General features: G+C 34.3%; 3 protein-coding genes across 7 annotated transcripts; 2 read left to right on the plus strand and 1 right to left on the minus strand.

The window, feature by feature from the left end:
• Positions 1 to 104: 104 nt before the first annotated feature.
• On the minus strand, positions 105 to 2,038 carry LOC122394901 (DNA excision repair protein ERCC-1). 2 transcript variants are annotated; one of them, XM_043392108.1, is made up of 6 exons: positions 1,938 to 2,038; positions 1,361 to 1,481; positions 1,169 to 1,278; positions 915 to 1,109; positions 495 to 680; positions 105 to 405 (listed from the first exon to the last, which is right to left on the minus strand). In XM_043392108.1, the coding sequence occupies exons 2-6, from the start codon at positions 1,431 to 1,433 to the stop codon at positions 217 to 219; spliced, it is 753 nt and encodes a 250-aa protein (XP_043248043.1). In that variant the 5' UTR covers positions 1,434 to 1,481; positions 1,938 to 2,038; the 3' UTR covers positions 105 to 216. The 2 variants fall into 2 exon arrangements, with proteins under 2 accessions (XP_043248043.1, XP_043248042.1); XM_043392107.1 differs by lacking the exon at positions 1,938 to 2,038 and having other exon boundaries at positions 1,361 to 1,541.
• A 102-nt stretch (positions 2,039 to 2,140) lies between these two features.
• On the plus strand, positions 2,141 to 4,391 carry LOC122394900 (STAM-binding protein-like A). Of its 2 annotated transcripts, none has more exons than XM_043392104.1 (8): positions 2,141 to 2,311; positions 2,402 to 2,500; positions 2,587 to 2,808; positions 2,895 to 3,080; positions 3,155 to 3,461; positions 3,832 to 3,944; positions 4,024 to 4,126; positions 4,202 to 4,391. In XM_043392104.1, exons 1-8 carry the CDS (start codon positions 2,169 to 2,171, stop codon positions 4,265 to 4,267), a joined length of 1,239 nt encoding a protein of 412 aa, XP_043248039.1. In that variant the 5' UTR covers positions 2,141 to 2,168; the 3' UTR covers positions 4,268 to 4,391. The 2 variants fall into 2 exon arrangements, with proteins under 2 accessions (XP_043248039.1, XP_043248040.1); XM_043392105.1 differs by having other exon boundaries at positions 3,158 to 3,461.
• A 4,748-nt stretch (positions 4,392 to 9,139) lies between these two features.
• Positions 9,140 to 15,359, plus strand: LOC122394904 (hybrid signal transduction histidine kinase A-like). Of its 3 annotated transcripts, none has more exons than XM_043392113.1 (8): positions 9,140 to 9,934; positions 13,332 to 13,492; positions 13,844 to 13,990; positions 14,157 to 14,291; positions 14,367 to 14,585; positions 14,661 to 14,877; positions 15,000 to 15,072; positions 15,140 to 15,359. In XM_043392113.1, the coding sequence occupies exons 2-8, from the start codon at positions 13,429 to 13,431 to the stop codon at positions 15,143 to 15,145; spliced, it is 861 nt and encodes a 286-aa protein (XP_043248048.1). In that variant the 5' UTR covers positions 9,140 to 9,934; positions 13,332 to 13,428; the 3' UTR covers positions 15,146 to 15,359. The 3 variants fall into 3 exon arrangements, with proteins under 3 accessions (XP_043248048.1, XP_043248049.1, XP_043248050.1); XM_043392114.1 differs by having other exon boundaries at positions 9,140 to 9,369; XM_043392115.1 differs by having other exon boundaries at positions 9,144 to 9,162.
• Positions 15,360 to 15,626: the final 267 nt, after the last annotated feature.

Below are 15,626 nucleotides of genomic sequence, written 5' to 3' on the forward strand. Positions count from 1 at the left end.
GAATGTACATACAATTTTATTAGTAATATATTAATTTATGCAATTAAACATTTAAGTGGAAGGAAGGATGCACGTGATCAAGAAACCTGACCAAGAAAAATAATAAACATCGTTAAATAGAAAATTATATTTATAATATAAAAAAATCGAAATATTTTTAGCTATACATAAATACATCATTCGTACAAATTATCATTCCCGTATTATTACAAATTTTCACGAACGTAAAAACTGTTCATGCAATGTATTGTAAATTCGTTCTGCTTTTTGTAATCCGATACCAGAACAAAGAGCTAGAGTATTTGGTTTTGTCTTTAACAATTCGCTTAACGTTCCAAACGTTGATAAAAGGGTTGTAGCATCTGTTTTATTAACCGATCGTATTGCTGTCAGAGCACTGACCATCTGAAAAATATAGAAAAACAATAGCCACAACCTTTGAACGATAAACAAACAACTCTGTACATATGCTGATCAACATATTACGTTTATACCTTCTGATAAGGTGCTGTATCACTGCGGTCCATAATTGCATCAGGTGGTTTATTTTCGTAAACTTTGTACGTTTCGATTATTTTACCAGCATCCTCCGCACTCCATGCCAACATCAATGTCAAATCAGCAAGAATGCAAACTCTTGTTAAATGTTTTAAAGCATGATGAGGATCTGCCACATCCACCTAAAATATTATTACAGTTGTAAAACAGTCCAACTGAGATTGAAGAAATAAACACTTCCGGGATTCCGAATATTCTCGAGAATCTCGAACAGTTTCGAGAATTCTCGATATTTTCTGAAATCCCGGATGTTTCCGGGAGTTTTCGATATTTCTCGAATTCTCGGAATCCCGTCCGGATCCCGCGAAAAATTCCCGTTAATCTTTACGCATGATACTTATGTAATTAAATTAAACCTGAACTAAGAGAACTCTGAGATTATACATATTCCCCAGAGTCTTCAATCGTTCGTGAATGTAATCAGGATTAAGTTGATGATAACGTATGGACAAGAATAAAGCGCAACTAGTTCTTCCCATTACATAGTCTGGCACAATTTCTGAAAATTCCCATGGAATATTTGATATAGATTTCAGCAATGGATTTCCTTTCTGAAAAATAATTTATCTATGTATATATTATATAAATAGTATTATATCCATCGTCATACCTGCTTTGGATTAACTAAGAGCGCATTAAGTTTTGAAGAATCCTTGGCTTTTGAGGGTCCAGGTGCTGCCTCTTCAAAAAATTCTGATTTCCTTAATTCGCTAAATGCGGCTGTGTGCAAAAAGAATAATTATATTTTAATGCATAGAAACTACATAATAGATATTAAACAGCATATTATAGTGAAACTTACATTGGAAAGCAGAATCAACGTTTGCTCGTTTAGGCGGCGAAACCTCACCAACAATTTCACTCTTTCCTTCCATCTGATTTATTTTTTCGTACGATTCGGAATATTTTTAGTTTCTTATAACCTAAGGAAGTATCACAATTACGATACGCCAATAACGATTCTACTTTATTGCAATAAAATCTTTCCCGAGAATTGTGATATAATCGATGTAGTACATAACGAACTTATGTTGTTGGAAAGATCAAGAAATATAAATTAAAACGATTAAACAATACGGGATACAATGTAGGTTATCAATTCAATAACAAAGATAACAATAATTAAACGATAATGTTTGGGTAGCAAGAATTAAACTTAATTCGGTCAAATCAATTTATTGGTAGATTAATTGTACGTGTCATTAGGTTAAAATAGTTATCACAAACAATAATTAATTTATTCAGTTATATAATCTGTACCACCGACGTATCAAACGCGTACACTGTTTACATATTTTTTCTTACGATTTTTTGTTTACGTATCGAACATTGTAATTGCTTTATTATACAATATTTTATCAGCTAATACAACTTCTTACATATCCATCAGTAACACTGACAATTGATAACACTTGATGATACATTAGTCTAAGATATTTCTCCGATCGACTCGATCGTTATTTTCATTACACAATTTCATCGGTATTTCATGGTTGAAATGAGACAAACGTTTCTATACACTTTAGAGTTTACACAAATCGCTAATAACGGATGTTCGTGAATGTAACCGAAATTAAATATACTCGTAAAACATAACCTAAGATTTTTAAATGAACAAGGAGAAGTCAGAGACCAAAACTATCAAACATCTTTCCTCGAAAGATATTGGCATGTCGGATCCACGAGCCCGATTAAAAGCTCTTTCAGACCAAGGCTCCAATGTGGAAATGGACCGTAACATTCCACCACAAAGGTATCAGACTTTATTGATACCTTGCTATACTTCAGATTTAATGTATCAACGTGTAGTTCTTATATTATTAGCTTCTTTTATGCTTTTCAGATATTACAGATCTGGTGTGGAGATGATTAGAATGGCAGACATGTACATGAAAGACAATGATCTTGAACATGCATATATTTTATATGTGAAATTTATAACGTACGGTATATTAGTAATATTTGACAAAATAGGCGATTCGTTATATTTATTGAAATATTATTCCTTCAGTAAGTGTCTTGTTACAGGATTTTTGTGGAAAAAATAAGGGATCATCCCCAATTTCATATGGTGCCGTCAAAAGACAAGGAACAAAATCAACAAACTTTACGTAAAATAATCCCCAAGGCTGAGGAACTAAAGAAACAATTATTAGAACAATATCAAGCAGACTTTGAAAAATATTTAGAGGATGCAAAAGAAAGGGAGAAGATCGAAAAGGAGAAACTAAAACAGGAGGAATTGGAAAAGTACATATAATGCCTAGAATTCTAGAAATAGATAGGTCATATCAGTGGTGAACAGTTTGATTAATCTGCACCCAATGTTTGCTTAGGTTAAGAGAAGAGGAAGAGAGGAAGAACAAACAAGCTGCATTAGCAGCTGTTAGAGCAGCAAAGGCTGCTATGAGTACTGTCGTAACATCTCCTGAGGAAAGCAAACTTAAAAAAGTTCCTAGTATAGCTCAGAAACCATTGATAAGCCTATCTACTGATATAGCTGCACAGACATCTAAAGAGAAGTAAGTATCGTCCGAAAATACATTTATTTCGTATAGTATTTACAAACCTATTAAATAAAAGACCTTTCTTTCAGAAGGACTCCTACCATAGATCGTTCAACAAAACCTTCTGTGCTTATGAGTGATAATCTTACCTTAAGAGACATAGTATTGCCAACCAAATTAATGCACAACTTTCTTATGGTAGCTTTTGGTAATACTATGAACAATAAAGAGACTTGTGGTATCCTAGCTGGCAAAATAGAGAGACATAAATTAGTAGTCACTCACTTGTTAATACCTGAACAAACTGGATCCCCAGATTCTTGCGTGACACACAACGAGGAAGATATTTTTGACTATCAGGATCAACACAACTTGATTACCCTTGGTTGGATACATGTATGTTATCTTTTACTTTTATTGATTAAAATGGGGTGGGGAAAATATTTTTAAAACGTGTAATCAGCGTCAGACATAATTCTCTTGATCATGTCGCAATTCTCTTCCGACACGGGAACTTTACGAACGGACTGAGCGCTTTTGGATGAGATCGAGTGCATTCTGTAAGAATTCTAGAATAGTAAGACACAACATTCAACCGTTTTTATACAACTATGATTTGCACTCCATTTCAGTCCAAGAAGCGCTCATCCCGATAGTAGAGTTCTCTCGTGAGTAATAAATAAAGTTCATTCTTTTCTGTTATGATATAAATTAAAAAACTAAATACGGAAAATTTGCAAATAGAAGAAATAATTGTACTTCACAGACACATCCTACACAGACTGCATTTCTGTCTAGTGTTGATCTTCATACGCATTGCGCGTATCAACTTATGATGGCTGAAGCAATTGCCATTGTTTGTGCACCTAAGTACGACGAGTAAGTAAAAAAAAAATAAGTTTCAAACTGTTTTACGCGTTGCCTTTGCGCTTTAAAAATATTTCTTTACTTCGTTCAGGACAGGATTTTTCATTTTAACTCCGGAATACGGGTTAGATTTTATCGCTAATTGTAGAGAATCAGGATTTCATCCTCACCCAACAAAACCACCATTGTACATGGTAATTGTTATAAAAAAATATATTGCGTGCATGTTAATACTCGTACTATTCTTGTTGAGAAATATTTATTTTCAGGAAGCAAAACATTGTAAAATGGATGTAACAGCAGCTATAGAAGTAGTGGATTTAAGAAGAAAATGACATCTTTTAGATGTAATATACATACTTTATATAACAAGTTATATATTTAACTTTCACACACGTGACATTATGTGTAAACAGTAAAGAATTGAAAATACTTTTGCTTACATAATACGAGAATCTAGAGGGAATATTGCAATTTAACATTTGCAAAGCTTTCAATATTTTTATGATAAAGCATTTAAGAAATCTTTAATATATTTAAAGTGAAATTGTGCATTTAAAATTATATTTAGGTTTTCAGTAAAAACAAATTTACTAAATGTAAAAAATAATTGAATATTTAAATATTCCATAATTATAGTAAATTATAACAAATGGCAAGTAAAAGTTTTTATGTAGTTCTACAAATTTTATTTAATTAATTAATAATTACAGATTATATTGACTGAAAATAACGAAGCATTATCTTCTGTATCATAAAAGGTAACAAACTGTTTGGTGTCTTTCATGATCCAATTATTCATCTACAATGTACATATTTCTGTTCATATAATTTAACTAGATACACCAGTTTTTTTCTAATAAAAATAAATCTGCCTGAATATGATTTACATAACGACATGTTCGTCTAAAATAGCGAGGTACAAATATATTCTGTTACTTTTTCGTAACTCTTAAAGTAACTCGATACCATTTAAGCCCGAAAATAAATGTACAAGATCAACCAAAATCTTTGTGAATCTTAGTGGTATGTGAAATCTGTCTATAAAGTTCTATGTTTTTCGAGGAAAACAAAGGTGTTCATTGCGCTGTTAACATAGAGTATGTACAATATTCAATTGTAGATATCAGCGACATTCTCAATTAGTATTAATTGTAATCGCACTATTAAATAAAGTCGCTTCATCGTGTAAGGTCGTAACTGAAAAGTCAACAAATTGCATTGACTGTGCTAGTCGTAATTAATATACAGAGCTTTCTATGAAATATACTAGTATACTGAAATTGATATATTAACAATATATCAGCTTATGCGATGATGCTTCATTGTAATTTTCGTTACAATGCTGTATTTTCACATTGTACCGTGGTAGTGTATTAATAACAATGTAAAACATTTGTACTAGTAGGTACCTGATACAAGTTTTATGTACTTGTACTTCATATAATCACGTGCTTATACATATGTACATCGTTCGTGAGAACGAACTTGTTCTTTCTCTAAAAATGTGCAATACTTTGTACGTATCGATAATCCATTCAGTCTCATCAGTAATTTCATTTCATAATTTTGCATGCAACATTCAAGTTTTAGGTTAAAGCATGTAAATCTTCGTTAATTTAAAACATATCAAGATAAGTAATAATTTATTATAATGCCCGCCTAATTCCGTGCATACATTACATAAGCACATGTTAGTAAACAAATTTATATTTCGTAAAGAAAGAAATAAATTATGAAATAATTTAACATTTAGATTTTGTCATAATTTATTATTATTCGATTACTTAATAAGGAATCTGTATTTTGCGAGAAACGCCATTGTACTTTCTTCAAGAGCGTTTACTGAATGCGATTATTCACCGGCGAGAGCATAATCGTACAAGATCATTTACAAGAAAAAAAAAAATTATTCAAACGCAGGATATGGAGTTCTAAAGAGAGCCCATTGTAGGTACAATGCGAGTAGCTCGTGAGAATGCTTCCCGCCATTCACTTCTCCTTGCGTATATCGAATTACCTGCGTTGAAGGGTTTCGCGCTTTCCAGGGTTTTATCGACGGCAGGGTCAATCTATTTTTACGTGGCAGCTTATTTGTTCTTCGTTTCAGCGCTTACAGAGCGAGCGTAAATCACGCTACATATAAGCATTCTCTTTGTGCATACTCATCTACTCTCGCAGAACTCCACGTCCCGTTTCTTAACCAATTTTTTTCCTCGTTCAACCGTTGATGCATTTTGTCAAATAGAATCATAAATAAACATTGTTTGTAATATAACTAATTATTACATTTCGTTGGTCGAATGTAATCTCACGTTGTAGATTTCTTAACCTTGAAATTTTCTGGACACTGTTATCGAGATTTACTATAACAGCGCCAATAAAATTTATTTTGAATACAATTCGTGAGAAGTTGCATTCGAACGTACTTGACATTAATTGTACAATAATATTCAGATTACATTATCAACAATGTTTGAATTGTGTAGCCTTGCATCGCGTTGATTGTACCGTGGTTTTAGTCGATATGGAATAAAATTACTTACGCGTTTTATTAATGCAATTAATTCGTCACCGTTTAAACAACAAAGTACGTATTTACGGAGTACGTTTCTTTACAGAATTCCGAACAGAATTATTTCTGCAATTCGTCGAACCGAGACCACATCTTTTTTTTGGGGGGGGAGTTCAACATTCGCTGCAACGTTACCGTAACAATTATATCGTGCTAAAAACACGAGGCGAGAACGAAAGAATCGCCGACGTTTCTAACCGATATTAACGCTATGATTTCATCCCGTGATACAGACTGAACCAAAAATATTTAATTTTAACATGCCACATGAATCTTGCGCGACACATGCTTGGAATAAGAAAAAGAGAAAGGTGTCGCAGCTCGATTCAGATTCATTTGCATATCATATAATGCAACTACGTTCGCTAACCGAAATAATAAGGAAAATACCATTTCTGAAAATCTTAGAAATGAAAAATCATCTGCGTTTAAAATATTTTTTATGAATTTTACAGTATATAATAACGAAGTTAATCAGATTTAACTTTGCATTTCCAAATGTTGTCTATTTTTGTTGACACAAAAGCTTGACGTGATTGGAAAATTAAATTTATGTATCGATTCTCTCGATCGGTGACGTATTGACTTTTATTTAATACTTATGTACGCCTTTACCTCGAATACTTCGCCAGACATAAAAAGACAGCAGACAACTTAATGGTAGATAACCTGAAGGCCAAAAAAATGGTCTCTTCTTACGTGCGTACAATCGAGAATAATATACAGTTTAATCGCTGTCAGTTAACCATCATTTAAGCTCGTTATTGCATTTTATTCCATAAATGTTTTTCTTATAACCTGCTCTACTTTCGCGCGATATTTTTTTTTTTATCTCTGCACTACAGAAATTATGAATTTACTTTCGTTTCATACGTGCTAGAAATCAAACTCTTTCCAAATTCTCGCGATCGAATTTTTACGGAATAAAAGCGGCATCTTCATTTTTGATTCTGCTAATTTTTAGCATTATTCTAACCGTAACAAAAAATTTCAGATTGGCGTCGTACCAGTGCTTTTCCATTCCACGTAAAAGTCTCGCAATTTAGTCTTGGATGATCGTCGATTCCGGAATGGATTAATCATCGTGCAGATGATGAGAGCGTAGCCGGAACTAAAGCAATTACCATGAATGTAAATATACGGTAGGTTCAGAGTTTTCCAAAAAAACGATCAAAATTTAATTTTAAATAATACTTTATTTCAGATAAAAATAAGAAGTTCAATTATGAGCATACTTATAATTTTTATCGAGCTAGTGACGCATTGATAGTTGTTTGTCTTTCATTCGTTACTCTACATTTTATCTAGATAATAATTTTGCCCATCCCTGGGCCTGGATAGCCTTAAACTACTTACGAGTTTATCCGATGACATATAAAATCCCATGGGTGAAACGCTTTGTGACGTAGGCTTACGATTCTTACTGTAATGTTGCCTTTAATCTCGTTGTTACCAGTTTTTACCGTCAGATATTGATCAGACACAGCCTGTGCAGTGGGAATTTCAGCATACGCGAATCTATTCCGAGACCACGTACGAACGATACACACTTTAATATGGGTAAAAGTCAACGTGTGATTATCCTAATAGCCGTACATTCATTGGAAATTCAATAATTACGTAACGAAAAATCATAGCCAATTAACCTTTTCAGTACGGTTCATGTAAAATGTACGATCTGTCATGCCTAACGTCGTAGTTTTCGGTTTCGCATTACTACGTTACTTCTATCCCCATACAACGTTGAAACATGAACCAACCACGAGTCATTTTTCCACTTTACCCTCGAGACGTATTGTATATAGACTATTTGTTGATTTTATTCTCAATTTCGAAATTGTAAGTATAAACAAAGAAAAGCGTCGAGAAACGTAAAAGAAACGCAGATGAAGAGGCCAAAGAGAACAATAATCAAAGTGCAAGAATAGATATTATATAATAGAGTGATAAGGAAATAAATTTACAGAATTACTGTGCACTTATATAACCGAAGATATAAACATCATATACAAATCGTACATCTAAATAATATCCAAGTATTGTTTTGTTTTATGGTACACGTGCAAAAACAGATTATGTGTAAAACGAACGTAACGTATGAACTTGTAAAGGCTAACAAATTCCTTAGTTACAAGCAAGAATAACACTGACTGCTATATGTAAAGGCGAGGAGGAAAAGGAAACCTATAATACATCGGTAAACACGTGTTAAAAAAACAATTTATTCGAATCGTTTATTTCATTGAATATTTACACTCGGTTGTTTTCTGTTGCGTTCGATGCAGGATGTAATATTATTCTGTAACTCAAATTCTAATTTTTATTCAACCAGTATTATTTCTGGGTTCAACCACGTTCGTCTTCGGTAGAAATTCGTCTCGAAAGTCAGAGCTAACCTTACTTTTATGCGATTGTTTTGTTCCTTATCACTTAAAACAATACACTTATACAAATAATTCTTAATTGTATTTAACTGATAACTAGCTACCAATGAATCGCTTTCGGTATGCCTTTTCTGTAGTCCGAGACGTCTTTGCACAATGCCGCGTGTTTTCCTACCCCTCTCTTCGTTGCTTGTTACTACAATATACCTAGCTATCCTGGCGCGTAGAACGTGCAGTATGCTGTTGCTCACGAGGGAAGAAACAAGTAACGGTACGGGCTAACTTGGCACGAATATCCATCGCTTGAAATTGTCAACGTGTACGATACTTGCCTGACGGGACAAAATGAAACGATAACGCGTACATCGATCGATAGACATTATTAAAAATTTATTCGTTCACCACGTGTCATCCGTACGTTAAAAAGTATCCGTTCCACTAAAAACAAAAGACAGATGCATTTCGTACGTCATTAAAGGTGACTATAGAATAAATGGTATCTCGATAGCGATGGTGTAATTTTTAGTGGCACGTTCGACAACAACGCGATCCCGAAGATTCATTCGCGAGAAATTCGAAAGTTCGATACGTGGTTCGAATTTCTTTTAAAGTGACCATTCGTCGAGGTAATATTACTGCAATAATTGTGCTATCGCTTGGTGTACTTGAACGTGTGCCTAGGTGCACGTACTTTGAATTTTCCACAGTAGTTTTCCGAAGTAGCGCGTAAAACGCGATCGGGAATTAAAAAGTGAACGGCAAGTGGGGAATAAACTGTGTACGAGCATTTTCTCTCTTCTCGGATGGAATAAAACGAGTCATTGTAATGCAATTGATCGTGGGATGCTGTAACTACTTGGAATATCGGTGTAATCGTGGTCGATCCGTGACATCGCGTGTGAGAAAATTGAGTGTCGGTTGTTCTACGAGTTGTTAATACCTGCCATTCTTCCCTCGTCCCTCTTTCAAAGGCATAGCGATTCTTCGCCAAACGATTGCAAATAGGGAAAAAGTGGAACATTCTACTTTCACGTTTGACGAAGGTATGCACTACTAGACCGTGTATTACACATACACCGAGAAACGAGTTAATCCTCTTTATCATAGATTAAACGTTTTTTCTCGCGATCAATGTTATTAGAATCGATGCAACGATTGCGATCAATAAGTTAAGGTTTTGTTGAAACGTGACTTCGTTAAAAATACTGTTCTCTGTTATCCATTCTATCCACACAACACATACGATAAAGCATGACGCGATAATTGAATATCGTAATTATTGGTATCTTCGTAGACCTACTACGAACATAAGTATGGTAATCTATAGTCCCTTGTTGATAAAGTATCGAATGTATCTACCGTGAAAGGAACGTCGAACAGGAAGGCACGTAGAAACTAAACGTGTAATATCGGTTTTTTTTACGTTCGATAAAGAGATATGTTCATTCTACGGAGAACGTAAAACTTTGTTACGAAATCCAACTAATTTTAAATTCCTTTTTGAATATAACTGTCATTAATACTTTTCTAATGATATGTATACATATTTTCCTCACGTCATGTTACCGCAATAATGAATGTGTTTGGTAACGCGGTGATTAGATTCTTTTTTTACCAACCTGTAAACGAATAACATTTAAATAACGAATCGCTTCTTCGTCGTCGAATCTTCGCGGATAACCCAACCAGTCTTCCTCGCTTCCCGTACGATCTACTCGTTAGCATGTCTTAGACGTAATACCGTAAAAATGTTAGCAAGCAATAATACCAGGGAAGGAGATTTATGTAACCTTGCGTAGAAATCTGGCACGTACTGCTTCTTGTACGATTTCCGCAACGACAATGCGGAATTGTGCCCGAAATCAGAAACGATCGTTCCATTTACGTGCACATTCGCCTTCACGTCGATCGTCGGTGATCGAAAACGACCTTTTCATTGCTAATCGACATGAAAAGAATGCACATTTCGATACAATTATCCAAAAGTATATAAACCTACCTTTCAAAATTGGGTACATTTTACACGATTAATATTATTCAAACAATATTATTGAGACAATAATTTCAATTTTCCTTCTCGGTTTGTATCTTTCTTGTTTACCGGAACACGTCTTTCGCAGTATTTTGTCGAGAGGGTGTTACATACATCTTCCTCGCATTTCGTGTAATCTTTGGCGTTAATTTTTCGCAGAACAAGCACACGTCTCCGTGTAACTTTATACACTCGATACAGAACTGTCGTTCGCGTTGTTTCGTAGTTTGCGAATGAACCATTTCATAGACGCGAACAATGCAAAATTACGCGGGAAACGGGCAATATTGTGCAATACTGCTTACACAACATATATCAACAAGGTTTCGATCAAATTAACCAGAGACGTGGAAAATTGTTGTCCAGATAAACATTTCGAATAACGAATAGATGATTTCAATTATAGTTTCAAATATTTCGCAAATAAACATCACGAATAGAATCTGATATCAAATGTTATTACCCGAACGTTCGATATCATTATTTTATGGAATCAATTACTTCGTATTTGAAAAGTAATTTTAAAGTTCGCGTGCATTGCGATGCACGTCAGGCCTGAAGTAGTTAAGGCATTTATAACATCCTAACCTTTATATCTGCAAGAGTACGACATTATGATTAATAACAGAAAAGAGACACGTGATATATATATATTCGTGTTCTAAATTAGGAAGCTGAGTCGTGGCAGAATTTGGATCTTCGTGTTAGATTTTCGAACGTATTGCAAAAGCTTTTCCCTGCCGGTGACGCGTGTACTGTATCGCATACAAAGTTCAAACGAATAACTGCTACAGCTGGTTTGTTCGCGTACATTCAGATTCTACTGCCGTGCATCTACTTACGTTACAATAAGACGCTTTCCACGTTCTACATTGAATAGGACACAATTTGTTTTCATGCAAAATAGAATTTTACAGAACCATTCACCTTTTAGAAACGTCAAGAAGAATGCCTGTACGTGGAAGTGAATTTTGGAAATTCGAGACGAATTTTTTTTTGAGAACTTCACGTGCGAATACGAAAGTATGATAGCATATAGGTTAGGGCTTCTTAATCACAACCTGACAGAGGGTCGTATTAAAATCTTTTCATATTCTTTTTTTTAAATACCACATATATTTTCGAATATATACGTTGCATATAGGTACCATGAAACCCGCGGGCAAACCTCTAGTGACCCTCTATCATGTATGGACCATTTTAAGAAGAAAAGAAATCCGTTGATAGTTTAAATAGCTCAATTGGTACAGCTGTATACTCAATTTCTTTTTTTACACGGCAGATAGGTTCTATGGAACACTGGGCATGTTGACTATGACCAGATGGAGTCTTTAATTAGTTGTAATTACGAGAATTTTATTGTCCGACGAATAAAAGTAGTTTAGGGCCTCGGGGAATTAAATTTGATACTTTGGTTTAACCCGTGGCTCGACCTTTACTCGATCTACTGGGGTCATATCCGATATCATGTAGCTGTGCATCACACGGGTACCCGGATATTCAGGTGGGTGTCTCGGATATCGATACCAGTACAATCGAGTCAACGAAAAAATCAACCTGGATGATCTCTCGTCAGTCACTGTATCGATAAAACACATTCGAACACTTTTCTTGACGATGTAAATTGTTCTCTTGATAATCGTGGGAATAATTGCAGTACTTAGAGTGGTTAGATTTTGATCTTCCGTAAAATGCTGATTTGGAACGATGTTGTCCACAGGTGGAGGAACCCCTCGTGCGGTTTTCCCTCCTTTTTACGAGCCATATTGTTTCTGCGATGCGCGCGCATACGTGACGCAACATTAAGTAGCGTCCTTGTGCCATGGCAACGGAAATAGAGTGGGAAAGATTCCTAACCTCTGAATCCTTGTCTTTGGCGGCATTGCTTGAATGTTTTAAATTCAATAGCATTCGTTTGAAAGTAGCAATGGGTTCGAGCATATCTCATGGTTTTCTTGTTTTTATGAAACTAATCTTAAATATTGATGCCATTAACGAGTCATTAACCGTGTACTGAATTCGACCTCGACGTTAAATGAAAATCTTCATTTAAACAATCATTGAAATGAAATACATTAGTTTTATTATTAGCCTACATTATGCATTATTTTTATTCATAATACATGTTATTATTAATAGTAATTAGCAATGTTTAAATAACGAATAATAAATACCAATCATTGCATTGTTGTAAATCATTTATTTATTGTTTAAGATCGAATATTGTGTTGAAAAATTAATAATAACTACCTTATTCCGTTATTTTACGAAGTTTGTTATTACCCTGCGTAAGACAGTTGTACATTTAAAAGTATATTCATTATTTGTCTAGTTTATCTAAGATAACAGATAAACGAAACAAGTGGTGGGGGTAGCGTTGGAAATGATAATTGGCATCTTGATTTCAGGTTCGATTTCGCTACTCGATTAAAGCGATACCGATAAAAACCAGAGACAAAGATTCTTGTACAGAAGTAATTGAAGTTCAATCGCGAAATAGGACGAATGGAGAGCGAAAAGAAGATGGTTAAATGGTCTTTGATCATCGTTTTCACTGTTTCGATATTTGGTAAGACGGAAATATAGAAATATTTATTATCGCGGATAAAATGAAATGTTTTCTTAATCGCGATACCCCGAGTCGTAAATAGATAATATACCATATAACGTTTGAGCGTCTTGGAAACAATACAAACTACAAATTTTCAAGAAAGTAAACGTAATCGAAAGTGTCGACGTTTCTTTAAATAAAGATCTAATTATATTTTTAAAAATCTCTTAATATTTCACAATATGTCTAATGCATAAAATGCAATAAACATTTGATATCTACGCGATGTATATTCGAGCGATTATTTCCTTGATTCTAATATTTCTATTATGGACTTAAAAATTGTTATTTTATAAATTGTATCGTCAGTTGGCAGGGTGTGCCCAGTGTCACAAACAGGGCACGATAATAGTACTGCGGAAGTTATAACGAAGGTGACAGACACGTCTCCTATTTCGAAGAACAATGACAACAATACAGTTGCACCCATAGCCAAATCTGTGGAAGTTAAAAATGGTGAGTTGAATGAAGTTTCTCGACGATTTGACCCTTTGTCCTTCCATTAACTCGACTAACGGTTAAAACACAAAGAGACAATATTCTTTGTAATATCAGTCTCGGTGACATTATAAATTATTACCATGGGAATGTATCGAACGTTTTATTGTTATTTAAAATATAGAGAAATTAAATGATTCGACAAGTGTCAACCGTAAGTGTAATTCTACGACGGAAACAGAAAATATGCTTAATTGTAACGTCATGCCGAAAGACAACGATGACGCGATAGAAGGAAATTTACCACCAAAGACGACAGGTATGCGTTTTCTAAAATGCGAATGAATCAGTTAGATATAAATGAATTATGTTGTTTTTGTCGTGCTTTAATAAGAACCTACAACTACGACAACAATTACGATTCCCGTAAGCAACAAGACTGAAGCGAACAACACGGAAACTCAAACGTCGAAAATTACACCTGATAAAAACGATTCAGTTAGCACGGAGAAACTTCAAGTAATACCGTTAGATTCCACGGAGGCCACTCATAGAACACATTACGACGTTGCATCTACAGAAATAAACAATCCCATAAACACGAATGACACGAGTATAAAAATTTGATATTTTATTCGCGAACGATTATCACATAAACGGTTATATTATAATCGCCACTGCATTCCAGAGAATGATTCGAAACCCGATGCTAACCGCACTGAAACGTCGATTAGCTCTGCAGCGCCACTATTAGCAGATGATATCATTGGAGAAGTAAAATCAACTAACCATGGTCGTAATAAAAGTATGCCCTCGGGTGTCATAGCGCTGGTTACTGCGATCAGTTTTGCCGTAGCAATTGCAATAGTGTACATTGCAATGATTGTTTGGAGGCGGTATATCGAGTAAGAAACTTGTTATTATCATTTAGGATCATGGAACTAGTAAACTCTTACTATTTTAAACGATTCTGGAATTCTAGTTTCACGACAGTCAATGGTTTCATTAATCGATACTTTTACATTAGGTATAGGTACGGGCATCGGGAGTTACTTGTTAATGAGTTAGAATTCGACACTAATGATTTACGTCATTTCGAGGTAAGCGATATATTAATTAAAAATAAATGACAGCGTATTAATGTAATTGTATCTTACATTGTTACAGCTATGATTTAATGAAGAGCAGAAAGCTGCAGAGAAGAGAAACATAAGCGAATGACTCACAGCTCAGGCTGGTACCATGTAACTATTAAAGATTCATTGATCTGTGATACTAAAGACATGCATTGCGTCTAACAGTCAACAAACCAAATATATTTGGATAATATTATACATTTCTTATAATGTAATTGTTTTATATGTATACAACCCAGTTTTTTCAACAAGTTGGTCGTTCATTCCTCCTACTGTAGAATTTAAAATAGCGTTACCTTGTTATTTTCTTTTTTTTTCGTAATAATTATAACGTGCAGATCGTTGAATAAATTACATAGTACTACGGGTAGTAATTGAAAGTTTTTAAATATGTGTGGGTGCTACAAATACGTGTATCAGTCTCCTTTCAAATTATTGCAAATGATATTCGTTATTGTTTTGTAGTGTTCAGAGTAGTTACAAAATTGTGTACTATACATTAAATTTTTGTAAACTAT

The sequence above is a fragment of the Colletes gigas genome, unplaced genomic scaffold, assembly GCF_013123115.1.
Source record: "Colletes gigas isolate AHSC1104 unplaced genomic scaffold, ASM1312311v1 Colletes_gigas_Sc00004, whole genome shotgun sequence".
Lineage (NCBI taxonomy): Eukaryota > Metazoa > Arthropoda > Insecta > Hymenoptera > Colletidae > Colletes > Colletes gigas.

Coding starts and splice junctions, on each gene's coding strand:
- LOC122394901 (XM_043392108.1), bottom strand. CDS start 1,433: ATGGAAGGAAAGAGTGAAATTGTTGGTGAGGTTTCGCCGCCTAAACGA. Junction 681..914: donor TCAGAGTTCTCTTAGTTCAG/GTTTAATTTAAT, acceptor ATAATATTTTAG/GTGGATGTGGCAGATCCTCA. Junction 406..494: donor ATACAGCACCTTATCAGAAG/GTATAAACGTAA, acceptor TATATTTTTCAG/ATGGTCAGTGCTCTGACAGC.
- LOC122394900 (XM_043392104.1), top strand. CDS start 2,169: ATGAACAAGGAGAAGTCAGAGACCAAAACTATCAAACATCTTTCCTCG. Junction 2,809..2,894: donor AAACAGGAGGAATTGGAAAA/GTACATATAATG, acceptor ATGTTTGCTTAG/GTTAAGAGAAGAGGAAGAGA. Junction 3,081..3,154: donor GCACAGACATCTAAAGAGAA/GTAAGTATCGTC, acceptor CCTTTCTTTCAG/AAGGACTCCTACCATAGATC.
- LOC122394904 (XM_043392113.1), top strand. CDS start 13,429: ATGGAGAGCGAAAAGAAGATGGTTAAATGGTCTTTGATCATCGTTTTC. Junction 14,586..14,660: donor CATAAACACGAATGACACGA/GTATAAAAATTT, acceptor ACTGCATTCCAG/AGAATGATTCGAAACCCGAT. Junction 14,878..14,999: donor GTTTGGAGGCGGTATATCGA/GTAAGAAACTTG, acceptor CTTTTACATTAG/GTATAGGTACGGGCATCGGG.